Here is a 21907-nt window from a genome sequence, read left to right on the forward strand (position 1 = left end):
CAACAGTTTAGGGGAGGGGTGGTTAGCCACCCTAGGGTTGTCAACAGTTTAGGGGAGGGGTGGAGGGTATGCTTCTGTTTGTAGAGTCCACTGTTGTACAGCTGAACTACCCCTGAAGGCGTACAGCACGACTCTGTCCCAAATGGCGCTCTATTCCCTATGTCGTGCACTATTTCTGACCGGGCTCTTGTCAAAATGAATGCATTACATAGGGTCTGATTTGGGACCCATCCCACATCTGTAATGTAACACTCTCCAACCCTCTCCTACTGTGAACAATTCAACTAATTCATGTTATTCAATGCACTACAAAAACATCCATTTATTAACTAACAGCACTGTTTCCCTGTTTCCCTGTGCAGCTATCAGACAGGGCCAGCATTACTCCTATCAGACAGGGCCAGCATTACTCCTATCAGACAGGGCCAGCATTACTCCTATCAGACAGGGCCAGGATTACTCCTATCAGACAGGGCCAGCATTACTCCTATCAGACAGGGCCAGCGTTACTCTTCCTATCAGACAGGGCCAGCATTACTCCTCCTATCAGACAGGGCCAGCATTACTCCTCCTATCAGACGGGGCCAGCGTTACTCCTCCTATCAGACAGGGCCAGCATTACTCCTCCTATCAGACAGGGCCAGCCTTACTCCTATCAGACAGGGCCAGCATTACTCCTATCAGACAGGGCCAGCATTACTCCTATCAGACAGGGCCAGCATTACTCCTATCAGACAGGGCCAGCATTACTCCTATCAGACAGGGCCAGCATTACTCCTATCAGACAGGGCCAGCATTACTCCTATCAGACAGGGCCAGCGTTACTCCTCCTATCAGACAGGGCCAGCGTTACTCCTCCTATCAGACAGGGCCAGCATTACTCCTCCTATCAGACAGGGCCAGCATTACTCCTCCTATCAGACAGGGCCAGCATTACTCCTCCTATCAGACAGGGCCAGCATTACTCCTCCTATCAGACAGGGCCAGCATTACTCCTCCTATCAGACAGGGCCAGCATTACTCCTATCAGACAGGGCCAGCATTACTCCTATCAGACGGGGCCAGCGTTACTCCTCCTATCAGACGGGGCCAGCGTTACTCCTCCTATCAGACGGGGCCAGCGTTACTCCTCCTATCAGACGGGGCCAGCACTTGGGACTGAGGGACCTAAACCCCCCCTCCTCCATCCCCTCCAGGCTTCACTGTAACTAGACTTCCAAATCCCAGCATGGATCAGTAGTCAGTCAGTCCCCTGGAGAAGCCTTGAGGACCGTCACAAATAGCACCCTATCCACTATGTAGGGCACTACTGACCAGGACCCTGGGCTCCCCTGTAAAGTAGTGCCCTGTATAGGGAATAGGATGTAATATTACCATCGCTCCTTCCTCTAAGCTGAATGGACATGGTTAAGAGATACCAGATGAGGCCTTTCCTCTCATTTCCCCCCAGCTGGGATGTAGCAGAGCGATGTCACGGCGATGTCACACTGCCTCTACTTCACCTGGGGGCACACAGGACATGTTCTGCTGCTCTGAGGGGTACACACACACACACACTCATTCATTTTTCTCTCTCTGACTATCCATTCAGAAGACTAGGCCTCAGGGCTAGCCGTGCTCCACTGTTGTGGCCTGAATAGAATGGAGCATTCTAGAATACCACAGTGCTCAGTGGACGGAGACACAATGGAACGACAATGTGCTGTTGCTTAGGGATGGAACCATATGAATTCCGTCAGCTCCCCTGATTCTAGTTCCGGAAGCTCTGGAGTTCTAGCCAGGGTTTTCTATTTGTGTTAATCATTACTAACGGGAGTTAACCAATCTGTGTGTTTGATCTTTGGACCAGGAGGTGAACTACTTTCCTTCTCCTCGGCAGATTGAGTAGAAATTAAATAAACTAATCGTGCTCCTTTCTTCAAATGTTATTCAGCCTCTTCAAAACAGGTGACACTGCCCCCAAAAAACTGACATGTTTGGCACAGAATCATTTGACTTATAGACTCATTTGAATATAGAGATGGGACTTGGCAAACAAAATCTTCTAAAATGATGATGACTCCTCTTCAATCACACATACAGAGCTTCCAGTAATGGTGGTCCAGCCACAATGTCTTAGCAAACCAAGAACAACTTGTATCGTGGCATTTTTAACCTTGATCCAATGCCTGACCTGAGACTGTACCAAACTATTCACGTCTCAGCTGTCTTCTAATGAGTTGTTTCTCTGTTTTGAAGTTTGCCCCATGTATGGGGCTCTGGGGCCTCCCGGGTGGCGCAGTGGTTCAGGGCGCTGTACTGCAGCGCCAGCTGTGCCACCAGAGCCTCTGGGTTCGCGCCCAGGCTCTGTCGTAACCGGCCGCCACCTGGAGGTCCGTGGGGCGATGCACAATTGGCCTAGCGTCGTCCGGGTTAGGGAGGGTTTGGCCGGTAGGGATGTCCTTGTCTCATCGTGAACCAGCGACTCCTGTGGTGGGCCGGGCGCAGGGCGCGCTGACCAAGGTTACCAGGTTGGACACCACGAAATTGGGGAGAAAAAAAAGAAGAGAAAAAAAAAAAGGAATGAGGCCCTGTCACAGTAACTCTCTGAGGCTCCTTTAAACTGTCTATTGCACGTGTAATGACGGTTTACTGCGTGTAATGACGGTTTACTGCGTGTAATGACGGTTTACTGCGTGTAATGACTGTTTACTGCGTGTAATGACGGTTTACTGCGTGTAATGACGGTTTACTGCGTGTAGTGACTGTTTACTGCGTGTAATGACGGTTTACTGCGTGTAATGACGGTTTACTGCGTGTAATGACGGTTTACTGCGGTTTACTGCGTGTAATGACGGTTTACTGCGTGTAATGACGGTTTACTGCGTGTAAAGACTGTTTACTGCGTGTAATGACGGTTTACTGCGTGTAATGACGGTTTACTGCGTGTAATGACGGTTTACTGCGGTTTACTGCGTGTAATGACGGTTTACTGCGTGTCATGACGGTTTACTGCGTGTCATGACGGTTTACTGCGTGTAATGACGGTTTACTGTATCTATGGCGATTATGCTAATGATATAGAACAAACTGCACCCTATGATTGGAACTGTACTCTTGGTTAACAGAAGGACCACATTAACCATGTAGAGGATTAGTTTAGCTGGTTGGTTAACAGAAGGACCACATTAACCATGTAGAGGATTAGTTTAGCTGGATGGTTAACCATGTAGAGGATTAGTTTAGCTGGTTGGTTAACAGAAGGACCACATTAACCATGTAGAGGATTAGTTTAGCTGGTTGGTTAACAGCAGGACCACATTAACCATGTAGAGGATTAGTTTAGCTGGTTGGTTAACAGAAGGACCACATTAACCATGTAGAGGATTAGTTTAGCTGGTTGGTTAACAGAAGGACCACATTAACCATGTAGAGGATTAGTTTAGCTGGTTGGTTAACAGCAGGACCACATTAACCATGTAGAGGATTAGTTTAGCTGGTTGGTTAACAGCAGGACCACATTAACCATGTTATCGGATTAGTTTAGCTGGTTGGTTAACAGCAGGACCACATTAACCATGTAGAGGATTAGTTTAGCTGGTTGGTTAACAGAAGGACCACATTAACCATGTAGAGGATTAGTTTAGCTGGTTGGTTAACAGCAGGACCACATTAACCATGTTATCGGATTAGTTTAGCTGGTTGGTTAACAGCAGGACCACATTAACCATGTTATCGGATTAGTTTAGCTGGTTGGTTAACAGAAGGACCACATTAACCATGTAGAGGATTAGTTTAGCTGGTTGGTTAACAGCAGGACCACATTAACCATGTAGAGGATTAGTTTAGCTGGTTGGTTAACAGAAGGACCACATTAACCATGTAGAGGATTAGTTTAGCTGGTTGGTTAACAGCAGGACCACATTAACCATGTAGAGGATTAGTTTAGCTGGTTGGTTAACAGCAGGACCACATTAACCATGTTATCGGATTAGTTTAGCTGGTTGGTTAACAGCAGGACCACATTAACCATGTTATCGGATTAGTTTAGCTGGTTGGTTAACAGCAGGACCACATTAACCATGTAGAGGATTAGTTTAGCTGGTTGGTTAACAGCAGGACCACATTAACCATGTAGAGGATTAGTTTAGCTGGTTGGTTAACAGAAGGACCACATTAACCATGTAGAGGATTAGTTTAGCTGGTTGGTTAACAGCAGGACCACATTAACCATGTAGAGGATTAGTTTAGCTGGTTGGTTAACAGCAGGACCACATTAACCATGTTATCGGATTAGTTTAGCTGGTTGGTTAACAGCAGGACCACATTAACCATGTAGAGGATTAGTTTAGCTGGTTGGTTAACAGCAGGACCACATTAACCATGTAGAGGATTAGTTTAGCTGGTTGGTTAACAGCAGGACCACATTAACCATGTAGAGGATTAGTTTAGCTGGTTGGTTAACAGAAGGACCACATTAACCATGTAGAGGATTAGTTTAGCTGGTTGGTTAACAGCAGGACCACATTAACCATGTAGAGGATTAGTTTAGCTGGTTGGTTAACAGCAGGACCACATTAACCATGTTATCGGATTAGTTTAGCTGGTTGGTTAACAGCAGGACCACATTAACCATGTAGAGGATTAGTTTAGCTGGTTGGTTAACAGCAGGACCACATTAACCATGTAGAGGATTAGTTTAGCTGGTTGGTTAACAGAAGGACCACATTAACCATGTAGAGGATTAGTTTAGCTGGTTGGTTAACAGCAGGACCACATTAACCATGTAGAGGATTAGTTTAGCTGGTTGGTTAACAGCAGGACCACATTAACCATGTTATCGGATTAGTTTAGCTGGTTGGTTAACAGCAGGACCACATTAACCATGTTATCGGATTAGTTTAGCTGGTTGGTTAACAGCAGGACCACATTAACCATGTAGAGGATTAGTTTAGCTGGTTGGTTAACAGCAGGACCACATTAACCATGTAGAGGATTAGTTTAGCTGGTTGGTTAACAGAAGGACCACATTAACCATGTAGAGGATTAGTTTAGCTGGTTGGTTAACAGCAGGACCACATTAACCATGTAGAGGATTAGTTTAGCTGGTTGGTTAACAGCAGGACCACATTAACCATGTTATCGGATTAGTTTAGCTGGTTGGTTAACAGCAGGACCACATTAACCATGTTATCGGATTAGTTTAGCTGGTTGGTTAACAGCAGGACCACATTAACCATGTAGAGGATTAGTTTAGCTGGTTGGTTAACAGCAGGACCACATTAACCATGTTATCGGATTAGTTTAGCTGGTTGGTTAACAGAAGGACCACATTAACCATGTTATCGGATTAGTTTAGCTGGTTGGTTAACAGAAGGACCACATTAACCATGTAGAGGATTAGTTTAGCTGGTTGGTTAACAGAAGGACCACATTAACCATGTAGAGGATTAGTTTAGCTGGTTGGTTAACAGAAGGACCACATTAACCATGTAGAGGATTAGTTTAGCTGGTTGGTTAACAGCAGGACCACATTAACCATGTAGAGGATTAGTTTAGCTGGTTGGTTAACAGCAGGACCACATTAACCATGTTATCGGATTAGTTTAGCTGGTTGGTTAACCATGTTATCGGATTAGTTTAGCTGGTTGGTTAACAGCAGGACCACATTAACCATGTTATCGGATTAGTTTAGCTGGTTGGTTAACAGCAGGACCACATTAACCATGTAGAGGATTAGTTTAGCTGGTTGGTTAACAGCAGGACCACATTAACCATGTTATCGGATTAGTTTAGCTGGTTGGTTAACAGCAGGACCACATTAACCATGTAGAGGATTAGTTTAGCTGGTTGGTTAACAGCAGGACCACATTAACCATGTTATCGGATTAGTTTAGCTGGTTGGTTAACAGCAGGACCACATTAACCATGTTATCGGATTAGTTTAGCTGGTTGGTTAACAGAAGGACCACATTAACCATGTAGAGGATTAGTTTAGCTGGTTGGTTAACAGCAGGACCACATTAACCATGTAGAGGATTAGTTTAGCTGGTTGGTTAACAGCAGGACCACATTAACCATGTAGAGGATTAGTTTAGCTGGTTGGTTAACAGCAGGACCACATTAACCATGTAGAGGATTAGTTTAGCTGGTTGGTTAACAGCAGGACCACATTAACCATGTTATCGGATTAGTTTAGCTGGTTGGTTAACAGCAGGACCACATTAACCATGTAGAGGATTAGTTTAGCTGGTTGGTTAACAGAAGGACCACATTAACCATGTTATCGGATTAGTTTAGCTGGTTGGTTAACAGCAGGACCACATTAACCATGTAGAGGATTAGTTTAGCTGGTTGGTTAACAGCAGGACCACATTAACCATGTTATCGGATTAGTTTAGCTGGTTGGTTAACAGAAGGACCACATTAACCATGTTATCGGATTAGTTTAGCTGGTTGGTTAACAGCAGGACCACATTAACCATGTTATCGGATTAGTTTAGCTGGTTGGTTAACAGCAGGACCACATTAACCATGTAGAGGATTAGTTTAGCTGGTTGGTTAACAGCAGGACCACATTAACCATGTAGAGGATTAGTTTAGCTGGTTGGTTAACAGAAGGACCACATTAACCATGTAGAGGATTAGTTTAGCTGGTTGGTTAACCATGTTATCGGATTAGTTTAGCTGGTTGTTTAACCATGTTATCGGATTAGTTTAGCTGGTTGGTTAACCATGTTATCGGATTAGTTTAGCTGGTTGGTTAACCATGTAGAGGATTAGTTTAGCTGGTTGGTTAACCATGTTATCGGATTAGTTTAGCTGGTTGGTTAACCATGTAGAGGATTAGTTTAGCTGGTTGGTTAACCATGTAGAGGATTAGTTTAGCTGGTTGGTTAACCATGTTATCGGATTAGTTTAGCTGGTTGTTTAGTAAGTAGCAGATCTTTTGAGAGGGCAGATTTGATCAATCTCAGACTAAATGGAAATACGTGCTGGTCTTAAGGTCAACGAGGATTAGTCATGCTAAGATCCAATCTGAGGGACGGAGGGAGGGGTGGATGGTGGGAGGGAAGGATGGCGGGGTCTCAAGGGTTTTTAAGAGCCTACATTTCTCAGACAGTATAATGTGGGATCACCAGTAGGGGGGGGGGGGTCTCTGACGTTCTGACAACGTGTCTCAGTTTATTCAGTGTTTTATCTGCTGCAGTCGATCAGCAGACGGACGTTCTGGCAGTGTCTCTTTCAGTGTGTCCAGGGTTCGTTGAATACATTTTCTCAGAAGGCATAAAGTATACCATTTACCTAAAACACTGTTGTAACCATTGAATTAGAACACTAGAATCTTATCACAGCATTTAAAGGTCAGATTGTCTACGTTTTACGGTCTGTTTACATATATTTTTATAGACTAATTATACAGACAATTGGTATAAAACCTGTATAAAATGTATTTATAATCATATGACAATATTTTAGGTTGACTATAATTCTATTATAGAATTTCCGATATCGCATGCCTTTTTATTTTCTTCCCGTATAAAATGTATTGATAATTATATGACCATAGTTTAGGTTGACTATAATTCTATTATAGAATTTCCGATATCGCATGCCTTTTTATTTTCTTCCCGTATAAAATGTATTGATAATTATATGACCATAGTTTAGGTTGACTATGATTCTATTATAGAATTTCCGATATCGCATGCCTTTTTATTTTCTTCCCGTTCTAGAACGTTGAAGGTTTATGATATGGCCCTCTACTAAGTCAATAGGATCTCTATGGTTGTAACTGTATCAATGCATCTCTTTTTTTTTAGGTGGTGGGCAGAGTTCTCCTGCTCCAGCTGATCGATCACCTGACCCGTGGTTACCTTAGCGACCCGCTGGTGACCCGCCTCCTGAACAGCACCCGCGTCCACATCCTGGTTTCCATGAACCCAGACGGCTTCGAGTCCTCCAGCAGAGACTGCATGTACTCCCAGGGGAGGTGAGATAGTGAGGGACATCATGGGTTGAGTCTTAGTCACCGTGGATGGAGAGACATTGTGGGTTGTCTTTTAGTCACCGTGGATGGAGGGACATCGTGGGTTGTGTCTTAGTCACCGTGGATAGAGGGACATCGTGGGTTGTGTATTAGTCACCGTGGATGGAGGGACATCGTGGGTTGTGTCTTAGTCACCGTGGATGGAGGGACATCGTGGGTTGTGTCTTAGTCACCGTGGATGGAGGGACATCGTGGGTTGTGTCTTAGTCACCGTGGATGGAGGGACATCGTGGGTTGTGTCTTAGTCACCGTGGATGGAGGGACATCGTGGGTTGTGTCTTAGTCACCGTGGGATGGAGGGACATCATGGGTTGTCTCTTAGTCACCGTGGATGGAGGGACATCATGGGTTGTCTGTTAGTCACAGTGGATGGAGGGACATCGTGGGTTGTCTGTTAGTCACCGTGGATGGAGAGACATCGTGGGTTGTGTCTTAGTCACCGTGGATGGAGGGACATCGTGGGTTGTGTCTTAGTCACCGTGGATGGAGGGACATCGTGGGTTGTGTCTTAGTCACCATGGATGGAGGGACATCATGGGTTGTCTTAGTCACCATGGATGGAGGGACATCATGGGTTGTCTTTTAGTCACCGTGGATGGAGGGACATCATGGGTTGTCTTTTAGTCACCGTGGATGGAGGGACATCATGGGTTGTCTTAGTCACCGTGGATGGAGGGACATCATGGGTTGTCTTAGTCACCATGGATGGAGGGACATCATGGGTTGTCTTAGTCACCGTGGATGGAGGGACATCATGGGTTGTGTCTTAGTCACCGTGGATGGAGGGACATCGAGGGTTGTGTCTTAGTCACCGTGGATGGAGGGACATCGTGGGTTGTCTCTTAGTCACCGTGGATGGAGGGACATCGTGGGTTGTCTCTTAAAGTCAATAAGATCCATCTGTCCCTGTAACTCACAGCCTTGGTCCAGTCTGACTTGGTGTTGTAGAGCTTTCCAATGTGTTTAGGTGTGTTTGAGTGAATACATCTGACCGTCCGACTATGTGGTGTCGCTCATCCAGACAAAGTGCCTCAGTGTCGGTTTCACAGTATCGTGTTGATCTCCTAGACTCTAGGACCTAGAGGGTCGGTCAGCATCTATAGCGCTGTCCAAGTGGCGGGGTGGACGCTGTTGTTGTTTTTTTTTCAAATCCCAGATTGCCCCTTTTAAATGTAGTTTCAGAGTTCTACTGTGTCTGGATATAGTTGTGGCAGTGAGACTTTAGAGGATCGATGGATGGATGGATGGAGTGGATGGATGGATGGAGTGGATGGATGGATGGAGTGGCTGAATGGATGGAGTGGCTGAATGGATGGAGTGGCTGGATGGATGGAGTGGCTGGATGGATGGAGTGGCTGGATGGATGGAGTGGCTGGATGGATGGAGTGGCTGGATGGATGGAGTGGCTGAATGGATGGAGTGGCTGGATGGATGGAGTGGCTGGATGGATGGAGTGGCTGGATGGATGGAGTGGCTGAATGGATGGAGTGGCTGGATGGATGGAGTGGCTGAATGGATGGAGTGGCTGAATGGATGGAGTGGCTGAATGGATGGAGTGGCTGGATGGATGGATGGAGTGACTGGCTGGCTGGATGGATGGATGGAGTGACTGGCTGGGTGGTCCCGTTGGCCCCCCTACATAGGGAATAGGGTTCCGTTGGCCCCCCTACATAGGGAATAGGGTTCCGTTGGCCCCCCTACATTTAACCAGGTAAGCTAGTTGAGAACAAGTTCTCATTTGCAACTGCGACCTGGCCAAAATAAAGCATAGCAGTGTGAACAGACAACACAGAGTTACACATGGAGTAAACAATTAACAAGTCAATAACACAGTAGAAAAAAAAATGGGCAGTCTATATACAATGTGTGCAAAAGGCATGAGGAGGTAGGCGAATAATACAATTTTGCAGATTAACACTGGAGTGATAAATGATCAGATGGTCATGTACAGGTAGAGATATTGGTGTGCAAAAGAGCAGAAAAGTAAATAAATAAAAAACAGTATAAAAACAGTATGGGAATGAGGTAGGTGAAAATGGGTGGGCTATTTACCAATAGACTATGTACAGCTGCAGCGATCGGTTAGCTGCTCGGATAGCTGATGTTTGAAGTTGGTGAGGGAGATAAAAGTCTCCAACTTCAGCGATTTAGGGAATAGGGTTCCGTTGGCCCCCTACATAGGGAATAGGGTTCCGTTGGCCCCCCTACATAGGGAATAGGGTTCCCGTTGGCCCCCCTACATAGGGAATAGGGTTCCGTTGGCCCCCTACATAGGGAATAGGGTTTCATTTGGAAGGGAGGCAGTGACAGTCACACCCATTAACAGATCCTGGAGTTTTATCTGAGATGTTTGTAGACACAACACCTCTACAGCGCTCACCCACAACACTCTGATGTGGGCGAGTGGCAGGAAGCCACGCCTGAAAACAGACTCTCTCTCTCGCTCTGTCTCTCTTCTCTCTGACACACACACTCTCTTTCACTCACAAATACTTGCATTTACACACACACACACACACACACATACACATACACATACACAGATCCCATTCCCTGGCAGTGAATTCCTACCCCCCCGGATGGGACAGGACACTGACACCCACCCACACACTCTGACTCTGACACAGTCATCCCAGCCCCAGACAGTAGAAAAAACCTCTCACCTACTCGTTACCATAACAACTTGGAACAGGGAATGGTTCTTAGAACAACAGAGACGTCTTCCTTCCGGGGGAAAAAATATTATTAATAAGCAACAATACAATAACGCAGCAAGTTGGGTTTCCAAAAGTTTCAGTGATTGGAGGAGATGACTGCAATGACTTCCTGGATCTAAATGACTTCCTGGATCTAAATGACTCGTCATGTTTTTATTGTAATAGGGCTTAGATCAGTGGTCATCAGTTTAACTGAAACCACTGGCAATGAACACAACCTGTTCTGTTTTGGTGGTAAATATCTGATATTTGTCTGCACTGAGCTGATTGGTAGATCTGATTTGTCTGCACTGAGCTGATTGGTAGATCTGATTTGTCTGCACTGAGCTGATTGGTAGATCTGATTTGTCTGCACTGAGCTGATTGGTAGATCTGATATGTCTGCACTGAGCTGATTGGTAGATCTGATATGTCTGCACTGAGCTGATTGGTAGATCTGATTTGTCTGCACTGAGCTGATTGGCGGTTATTTAGAAGACCCAATAGAAGTGAACCATTTGTACATTTCACTCTGCCTGTAACCCGGCACTTTGCTGTCCCTTGTGTTTTACCATAAATACAGAGGCTGGAACAAAGCCTGTCAACCACAATTACTGACCCTTTAGTCTTTTATTTGACTGTCTGGAAACAGGAAGACTTCCCGAAGTCTCCAATTAGCCAGAGATGGGCCTGGAAAGTTCTGGTTTAAGTTAAAAATGGCACACTATTCCCTATGGGCCCTGGTCAAAAGTAGTGCACTACATAGGGAGTAGGGTGCCGTTTTGGGACGTAGGTCCGGTCTTGACTCCAACTCTGTAATTAGCAGTGTTCAACTGGAGAGTCTTTGGCGCGCAGCCTCATAGGAGGAAATGGGAACATTTCTGAACTTCTCCTTTAGCCTACACACACACACACACACTCACACACACACACACACACACACACACACACACACACACACACACACACACACACACACACACACACACACACACACACACACACACACACACACACACACACACACACACACACACACACACACACACACACACACACACAGGCTTCTTGATGAGGTTGTGGTTCTTGGAAGTGGCAGGAAGTCCCTAGGAATAGATTGTGTTTCAAGAGACTACACATATACACACACTGGCACGCATATAGATCTAAGCAATAAGGCACGAAGGAGTGTGGTGTGAAGCTGGTTGAGAGAATGCCAATCACCCTTTGTGATTGGAGGATAGCTATGAGGGTTATCGAATCAGGATCAATTCATTTGATCTCCTCCAGCTTGTTAATGATACAATGTTCATATTTAAAGAGAAAATGTCTAGTGTCTTTGGTAAATGACAGGAGTGGAATGTTAATCTGGGTACCAGTCTTCAGCTATCACATCCCCTCTTCCTTACTGATATCCTGGACGCTGCTCTGGGCCTGGACGCTGCTCTGGGCCTGGACGCTGCTCTGGGCCTGGACGCTGCTCTGGGGCCTGGACGCTGCTCTGGGGCCTGGACGCTGCTCTGGGGCCTGGACGCTGCTCTGGGGCCTGGACGCTGCTCTGGGGCCTGGACGCTGCTCTGGGGCCTGGATGCTGCTCTGGGCCTGCTCTGGGCCTGGACGCTGCTCTGGGGCCTGGACACTGCTCTGGGCCTGCTCTGGGCCTGAACGCTGCTCTGGGGCCTGGACGCTGCTCTGGGGCCTGGACGCTGCTCTGGGGCCTGGACACTGCTCTGGGCCTGCTCTGGGCCTGGACGCTGCTCTGGGCCTGCTCTGGGGCCTGGACGCTGCTCTGGGCCTGCTCTGGGCCTGGACGCTGCTCTGGGCCTGCTCTGGGCCTGGACGCTGCTCGGGGCCTGGACGCTGCTCTGGGGCCTGGACACTGCTCTTTATGGTGTTCCTGGATGCGTCTTTACAACTGATATTATTATTATTATTATTATATATGATATTATTCAGCATTGAAGAAAAGTTATTAAAGTCTCCAACACTGCCACATCTGACGAGGGCAGTTTATTTTACAACTAAAACAGATGCCTTTCCTTGGCCTTTTTAAGGCTTTTCATCTTTTGAAGCCAAAGTTTGTTGAAGTCTCTAATTAACACCTCCGTCCAACTCGGACCCATCCCATCTCGTGCTCCAACTGGGCCACAGTGGGATGAAACATCACACCTCAGACCAGATCAGACCAGACCAAGTCATCCACAAGTTGCCGTTCTGTTACGCAATAAATCTGGATCCAATATGTCTGTCTGTGGGTCAACAGAGTTATTTTCTACACACTGAGTTACATTCCAAATGGCACCCTATTCCCTATATCGTGCACTACTTTTGATAGAGTGCCCTGGTTAAAAGTAGTGCACTACATAACAAAAAGAGGCCAATAGGGCTCTGGACAAAAGTAGTGCACTACATAGGAAATGGAGTTCCATTTGGGACTCAACTGAATGACAGCGTGGTGGTGCACCGTAAACTACTGTGGTATAGCTACAGGAGGTTCCCTCCCTTCTAGTCTGTGGTATCACTACAGGAGGTTACCTCCCTTCTAGTCTGTGGTATAGCTACAGGAGGTTCCCTCCCTTCTAGTCTGTGGTATAGCTACAGGAGGTTAGCTCCCTTCTAGTCTGTGGTATAGCTACAGGAGGTTCCCTCCCTTCTAGTCTGTGGTATAGCTACAGGAGGTTCCCTCCCTTCTAGTCTGTGGTATAGCTACAGGAGGTTCCCTTCCTTCTAGTCTGTGGTATAGCTACAGGAGGTTAGCTCCCTTCTAGTCTGTGGTATAGCTACAGGAGGTTCCCTCCCTTCTAGTCTGGTATAACTACAGGAGGTTACCTTCCTTCTAGTCTGTGGTATAGCTACAGGAGGTTCCCTCCCATCTAGTCTGTGGTATAGCTACAGGAGGTTAGCTCCCTTCTAGTCTGTGGTATAGCTACAGGAGGTTACCTCCCTTCTAGTCTGGTATAACTACAGGAGGTTACCTTCCTTCTAGTCTGGTATAGCTACAGGAGGTTCCCTCCCTTCTAGTCTGTGGTATCGCTACAGGAGGTTACCTCCCTTCTAGTCTGTGGTATAACTACAGGAGGTTATCTCTCTTCTAGTCTGTGGTATAACTACAGGAGGTTACCTCCCTTCTAGTCTGTGGTATAACTACAGGAGGTTACCTTCCTTCTAGTCTGTGGTATAGCTGTTCTCTCTCTCTGTCTCTCTCTCTCTCTCTGGCTCTCTCTCTCTCTGGCTCTCTCAATGTAGCTTTATTGGCATGGGTAACATGTTTAACATTGGCAAAGCAAGTGAAAAGAATAAACAAAAGTGAAATAAACAGTAAAAAGTGAACAGTAAACATTACTCTCACAAGTTCCATGTGTTGTAGCGCCGTGCAAATAGTTAAAGTACGAAACAACACACATGGGTTGTATTTACAATGGGGTTTTTGTTCTCCACTGGTTGCCCTTTTCGTGTGGCAACAGGTCATAAGTATTGCTGCTGTGATGGAACACTGTGGTATTTCACCCAGTAGATATGGGAGTCTATCAAAATGTAGATTTGTTTTCAAATTCTTTGTGGGTCTGTGTAATCTGAGGGGAAATGTGTCTTTTCAACACAAACTCACTTAGTTGACAACAGCTCTGCTCTGCGACGCTCCAGAAGTACCACTTCCCTGACGTCTGCTGAGGCCGTGTCAACGTAAGTGTTGTACCACCAATGCAGACGTCGGGTTAACCACACAGCCCAGATGCACAGTACACCTCTCTCTCCAGAAGTACCACTTCCCTGACGTCTGCTGAGGCCGTGTCAACGTAGGTGTTGTACCACCAATGCAGACGTCGGGTTAACCACACAGCCCAGATGCACAGTACACCTCTCTCCCCAGAATGCACTGCTCTCTACTGCCAATTTGTACACATTCACTGTTTCATAACTTTTATGGTGTGAATTGTTTGTGTTTTTGTTGTGTTAGTGTCTATCAATGACCCCCATTACATCACCAGTGGTGTATATTTATCATTCATTTATATCATTTCTAATCAAATCTAATGTTTAATGCATTGGCATAATAATATTGAGTCTTCCCGTTTTGATCATTGTCTGATTGGACAGATTGTTTGCTGAGCACACAACCTATGCTACACTTGTGAGAAGCAACTTTTGGTTTATTTCATACTTTTTAAAATACTTTTTTTTGTCATTGTCTTTTGTTTGGAGGGATCCTGTCAATGTTGAGGAAGGACACATACGCATTGAAGTAGGCCTATAGGCTACCTGGCCTGATTTACACATAGAAGTAGGCCTATAGGCAACCTGGCCTGATTTACACATAGAAGTAGGCCTATAGGCTACCTGGCCTGATTTACACATAGAAGTAGGCCTATAGGCTACCTGGCCTGATTTACACATAGAAGTAGGCCTATAGGCTACCTGGCCTGATTTACACATAGAAGTAGGCCTATAGGCTACCTGGCCTGATTTACACATAGAAGTAGGCCTATAGGCTACCTGGCCTGATTTACACATAGAAGTAGGCCTATGGGCTACCTGGCCTGATTTACACATAGAAGTAGGCCTATGGGCTACCTGGCCTGATTTACACATAGAAGTAGGCCTATGGGCTACCTGGCCTGATTTACACATAGAAGTAGGCCTATGGGCTACCTGGCCTGATTTACACATAGAAGTAGGCCTATGGGCTACCTGGCCTGATTTACACATAGAAGTAGGCCTATGGGCTACCTGGCCTGATTTACACATAGAAGTAGGCCTATGGGCTACCTGGCCTGATTTACACATAGAAGTAGGCCTATGGGCTACCTGGCCTGATTTACACATAGAAGTAGGCCTATGAGCTACCTGGCCTGATTTACACATAGAAGTAGGCCTATGAGCTACCTGGCCTGATTTACACATAGAAGTAGGCCTATGAGCTACCTGGCCTGATTTACACATAGAAGTAGGCCTATGAGCTACCTGGCCTGATTTACACATAGAAGTAGGCCTATGAGCTACCTGGCCTGATTTACACATAGAAGTAGGCCTATGAGCTACCTGGCCTGATTTACACATAGAAGTAGGCCTATGGGCTACCTGGCCTGATTTACACATAGAAGTAGGCCTATGAGCTACCTGGCCTGATTTACACATAGAAGTAGGCCTATGAGCTACCTGGCCTGATTTACACATAGAAGTAGGCCTATAGGCTACCTGGCCTGATTTACACATAGAAGTAGGCTTATAGGCTACCTGGCCTGATTTACACATATAAGTAGGCTTATAGGCTACCTGGCCTGATTTACACATAGAAGTAGGCTTATAGGCTACCTGGCCTGATTTACACATATAAGTAGGCTTATAGGCTACCTGGCCTGATTTACACATAGAAGTAGGCTTATAGGCTACCTGGCCTGATTTACACATATAAGTAGGCTTATAGGCTACCTGGCCTGATTTACACATAGAAGTAGGCCTATGGGCTACCTGGCCTGATTTACACATAGAAGTAGGCCTATGGGCTACCTGGCCTGTGCGCAAATGTAGGCAAATAAATGTGCCCCTTTTGTGGATCTGATAGTGTTTCTGATTGGCTTAACACGCCACCACTAATGACCTGTGGAGCTTCTCAAAATAATGTTTTCTTCACCTCCAAAGAGCAAGCAAATCATCCATTGAGAATTACAATAGTTCCTAAAAACTAAACTCCAAAAAAAAAAAAAATCTGATTACTTCTTATCAGTGATTGACATGGACTGAAATAGGTTCCGGAACTCATTTTGGGTGCCGGAACTCCTCAATACTTCTGATCTAATATTCTATAAGAAGAACCGGAGCTCAAGCAATAGAACGTGTGAGGTGTCAGTACTCAGCTCCTGCTTCTTATCCCTTGTGCAAATAGTCTACAGCTGTGTCTGTCCCGAGCTCACTGGTGGGGAAACTCTCTCTGAGGGCCCAGAATATTTTACACAATGTTGGAAGTTCGCTAGTGCAAGCTTCTGGCCTGACCCAAGTTAATAGTTGAGACAAGGTTTCAAGTTTGGCTACACGTGGCCTGTCTGCAACAATGTGATTTTATAGGATATTTTCGAGTTGCGTACTGCAATGTTTTTATTTGTTGGCTTTGTGTAGACTATTTTGACATAGAAGTTACTTTTTAGGTTTTGTAATTTTGATTAACTATATATATATATATATATATATATATATATATATATATATATATATATATATAGTTAATTATTTTGCCAGGTAAGTTGACTGAGAACACATTCTCATGTACAGCAACAACCTGGGGAATAGGTTGGTGAGAGGAGGGGGATGAATGAGCCAATTGTTAACTGGGGATTATTAGGTGACTGTGATGGTTTGAGGGCCAGATTGGGAATTTAGCCACAACACCGGGATTAACACCCCTACTCTTCCAATAAGTGCCATGGGATCTTTAACAACCTAGAGTCAGGACACCCATTTTAACATCCCATTTGAAAGACAGCACCCTGAGAGTGGCTCCTACTGGCAACACCACTTCCAGCAGCATCTGGTCTCCCATCCAGGGACTGACCAGGACCAACCCTGCTTAGCTTCAGAAGCAAGGCAGCAGTGGGATGCAGGATGGTATGCTGCTGGATCTAAATAATTGAGATTATTATCAATTAAACCTTCACGGAAATGTGAATATAAAAACCATAACTGGCACCTAGATGGGTAGAGATGGTAAGATATATTCAACCATAAAACCATAACTGGCACCTAGATGGGTAGAGATGGTAAGATGTATTCAACCATAAAACCATAACTGGCACCTAGATGGGTAGAGATGGTAAGATGTATTCAACCATAACTGGCACCTAGATGGGTAGAGATGGTAAGATATATTCAACATGAGAAAGGTTGTTGATGTAGCCTGTTACAGCAACTTCAGGAGAGCAACGTCAGAATCTGAGAGCCAGCAGGAGCAGGAGGTGAATAGTTGGGTCAGGTTGTTTTTTTGTTTATCTAGATTTCTGGCGCCCTCTTGAGGCATTTGTCACATTTCGTCAAACCTTAAACTTAAAGCATCAGACAAGCTCACATACATAGGTATGGAACAATACACTTTGATCAATCGATTGGTCCAAAGAACAGACTACTTTTGGTCGACCAAGATTATTATTTTTTGGGTCGGGGACAGCCCTACTTTTCCCACAGTCACGATACCATAGCTGTTGAAACACCTCAGAGAGGCTCTGAGGCTGGGGGGTGAGGAGGATATGGGCAGGGGTGAGGAAGGGTTGGGGAGGGGGTTAGTGAGCAAGGTAAGACTCTCAAGCACCTGGAGGATACCCATTCACTTCACAGACAGAGACAGACAGACGGGCCTGCTTTCTCCCCTGCCTAAATCACCAATTTTATGTGTTGTCAGGTCTGGTATACGTCTGTTTATGTCTGGGTATAAACAGTACGCTGCCCCGGTCCATTTACCGGGCCATCCATCTCCCTCCATAGTACCCCCACCGGACCGGTGATGGCACCCCAGAGAGGGCACTCAGACAGGGGACCCATGACCCCTGCTGGGGTATGAGAGCATCATGGAGTGTTTTAACAGGGGTTAACTGCAGGGACATCTCTTCAAGGAGTATTCCTGGGTTGTTTTAAGGAATCTGTTTATAGTAACTGAAAGTGAGACGCTGTCTCTCGCCCACGTTCTCTCTTTCTCTTTCCCTCTATCTACTTTCTCTCTCTCTCTTTACTCTCTCTCTCTCTCTCTCTCTCTCTCTCTCTCTCTCTCTCTCTCTCTCTCTCTCTCTCTCTCTCTCTCTCTCTCTCTCTCTCTCTCTCTCTCTCTCTCTCTCTCTCTCTCTCTCTCTCTCTCTCTCTCTCTCTCTCTCTCTCAATTCAATTTAAGATATTTATTGGCATGGGAAACATATACTGTATGTAGATAATAAACAAAAGTGAAATAAACAAAGATTAACAGTTCCAAAATAATAAATTAATTTCAAATGTGAAAATAAGTACAAAAGGGACAATGTCTGTCTCTCTCTCTGTCTCTCTCTCTGTTTCTCTGTCTCTCTGTCTCTCTCTGTCTCTCTGTCTCTCTGTCTCTCTGTCTGTCTCTGTCTCTGTCTGTCTCTGTCTGTCTCTGTCTCTCTCTCTGTCTCTCTCTGTCTCTCTCTGTCTCTCTCTGTCTCTCTCTCTCTCTCTGTCTCTCTCTCTGTCTCTCTCTCTGTCTCTCTCTCTGTCTCTCTCTCTCTCTCTGTCTCTCTCTGTCTCTCTCTGTCTCTCTCTGTCTCTCTCTCTGTCTCTCTCTGTCTCTCTCTCTGTCTGTCTCTCTGTCTGTCTCTCTGTCTGTCTCTCTCTCTGTCTCTCTCTCTGCCCTGAGAATGGACGGAATAGTATTTTATAAACACTATAAATGTCACATAGCTAGACAGGAAACATCCTCATGTCTTCTCATATATCTCTGTGTGCCTCCCAAATGGAAGTTTATTCAAATCAAATGTATTTATAAAGCCCTTCGTACATCAGCTGATATCTCAAAGTGCTGTACAGAAACCCAGCCTAAAACCCCAAACAGCAAGCAATGCAGGTGTAGAAGCACGGTGGCTAGGAAAAACTCCCTAGAAAGGCCAGAACCTAGGAAGAAACCTAGAGAGGAACCAGGCTATGAGGGGTGGCCAGTCCTCTTCTGCCTGTGCCGGGTGGAGATTATATCAGAACATGGCCAAGATGTTCAAATGTTCATAAATGACCAGCATGGTCAAATAATAATAATCACAGTAGTTGTCGAGGGTGCAGCAAGTCAGCATCTCCGGAGTAAATGTCAGTTGGCTTTTCATAGCTGATCATTGAGAGTATCTCTACCGCTCCTGCTGTCTCTAGAGAGATGAAAACAGCAGGTCTGGGACAGGTAGCACGTCCGGCGAACAGGTCAGGGTTTCATAGCCGCAGGCAGAACAGTTGAAACTGGAGCAGCAGCACAGCCAGGTGGACTGGGGACAGCAAGGAGTCATCATGCCAGGTGGTCCTATTCCCTACAGTATAGAGCAGGACTCTAGTTCACTATACAGTAGGGACCTGTCCCCTCTATAGTACACTAGAGTCCTGCTCTATACAGTAGGGACCTGTCCCCTCTATAGGACACTAGACTGTGGTAACAAAGAGAACAACATTATGATGTCATCATTATTATCATATGTGATTGGCTATGATTATACATGCTAATAAGACAATTAGAATATTCCACCAGACTGGTTTAGGATCAGCTGGGTAGTATTTTCCAACTGACTACTACGCTGGTTGAATCCCTATCCAGACACACTGTAGTGATTGTCGATGCGGATGATTCTCAACTTCCTGTGTACAACATCGAGGCTAATTCCTGGCAACGTTTCTTAATGGCAATAGTTTTTTTTCTGATCTATATATACTGTCAAGTTGTCAGTAAAACAAGGTGACAGCAGAAAGAGTCTAGTCTTCCATTAGGAAAGTTGTTTTCTTCTTATTGCCTAATGAGGATCAGCTGTATTGTGAGAGTCATAAACTGTTTGTGTTCCCCAAAAACAAACGATTGCAGCGAGTGGTATTGTAACGGCTCTCGTTGGTGGTATAATGAGTAGACCAAGGAGCAGCGTGGAAAGGGTTCATGATTTTAATATTTTAAAAAAAACACTCAAACAAAATTACAAAAAGTGGAAAAAACCCGAAAGCGCACAGTTCTGTCAGGCTACAGAAAACAAGATCCCACAAACTCAGGTGGAAAACAGGCTGCCTAAGTATGATTCCCAATCAGAGACAACGATAGACAGCTGTCCCTGATGGGGAACCAATAACCGGCCAACAAAAGAAATGGAAAACACAGAATTTCCCACCCGAGTCACACCCTGACCGAACCAAACATATAGAATAATAAGGATCTCTAAGGTCAGGGCGTGACAGGTATGGTACTGTTAAGACACAGTGACAGGCAGCCAGCGATATGGTACCGTTAAGACACAGTGACAGATTTAACCAGGCAGCCAGCGATATGGTACCGTTAAGACACAGTGACAGATTTAACCAGGCAGCCAGCGATATGGCACCATTAAAACACAGTGACAGATTTAACCAGGCATCCAGCCAGCGATATGGTACCGTTAAGACACAGTGACAGATTTAACCATGCAGCCAGCGATATGGTACCATTAAAACACAGTGACAGATTTAACCAGGCAGCCAGCGATATGGCACCATTAAAACACAGTGACAGATTTAACCAGGCATCCAGCCAGCGATATGGTACCGTTAAGACACAGTGACAGATTTAACCATGCAGCCAGCGATATGGTACCATTAAAACACAGTGACAGATTTAACCAGGCATCCAGCGACATGGTACCATTAAGACACAGTGACAGATTTAACCAGGCATCCAGCCAGCGATATGGTACCATTAAGACACAGTGACAGATTTAACCAGGCATCCAGCCAGCGATATGGTACCATTAAAACACAGTGACAGATTTAACCAGGCATCCAGCCAGCGATATGGTACCATTAAGACACAGTGACAGATTTAACCAGGCATCCAGCCAGCGATATGGTACCATTAAAACACAGTGACAGATTTAACCAGGCATCCAGCCAGCGATATGGTACCATTAAGACACAGTGACAGATTTAACCAAGCCAGCCAGCGATATGGTACCATTAAGACACAGTGACAGATTTTATGGTACCATTAAGACACAGTGACAGATTTAACCAGGCAGCCAGCGATATGGTACCATTAAGACACAGTGACAGATTTAACCAGGCAGCCAGCGATATGGTACCATTAAGACACAGTGACAGATTTAACCAGGCAGCCAGCGATATGGTACCATTAAGACACAGTGACAGATTTAACCAGGCATTATGGTACCATTAAGACACAGTGACAGATTTAACCAGGCAGCCAGCGATATGGTACCATTAAGACACAGTGACAGATTTAACCAGGCAGCCAGCGATATGGCACCATTAAGACACAGTGACAGATTTAACCAGGCATCCAGCGATATGGTACCATTAAAACACAGTGACAGATTTAACCAGGCATCCAGCGATATGGTACCATTAAAACACAGTGACAGATTTAACCAGGCAGCCAGCGATATGGCACCAGTAAAACACAGTGACAGATTTAACCAGGCATCCAGCCAGCGATATGGTACCATTAAAACACAGTGACAGATTTAAC

General features: G+C 45.4%; 1 protein-coding gene across 3 annotated transcripts in view; it reads left to right on the forward strand.

The window, feature by feature from the left end:
* LOC124018752 (carboxypeptidase M-like) overlaps positions 1 to 21907 on the forward strand; it is a 100088-nt gene that overhangs the window by 32987 nt on the left and 45194 nt on the right. For all 3 annotated transcript variants that reach the window (XM_046334105.1, XM_046334104.1, XM_046334106.1), the window contains exon 4: positions 7803 to 7972. In XM_046334105.1, the coding sequence (XP_046190061.1) occupies positions 7803 to 7972 (170 nt within the window). The remainder of the gene's footprint in view (positions 1 to 7802; positions 7973 to 21907) is intronic.

This window comes from Oncorhynchus gorbuscha, unplaced genomic scaffold (genome assembly GCF_021184085.1).
Source record: "Oncorhynchus gorbuscha isolate QuinsamMale2020 ecotype Even-year unplaced genomic scaffold, OgorEven_v1.0 Un_scaffold_576, whole genome shotgun sequence".
Taxonomy (NCBI): Eukaryota; Metazoa; Chordata; class Actinopteri; order Salmoniformes; family Salmonidae; genus Oncorhynchus; species Oncorhynchus gorbuscha.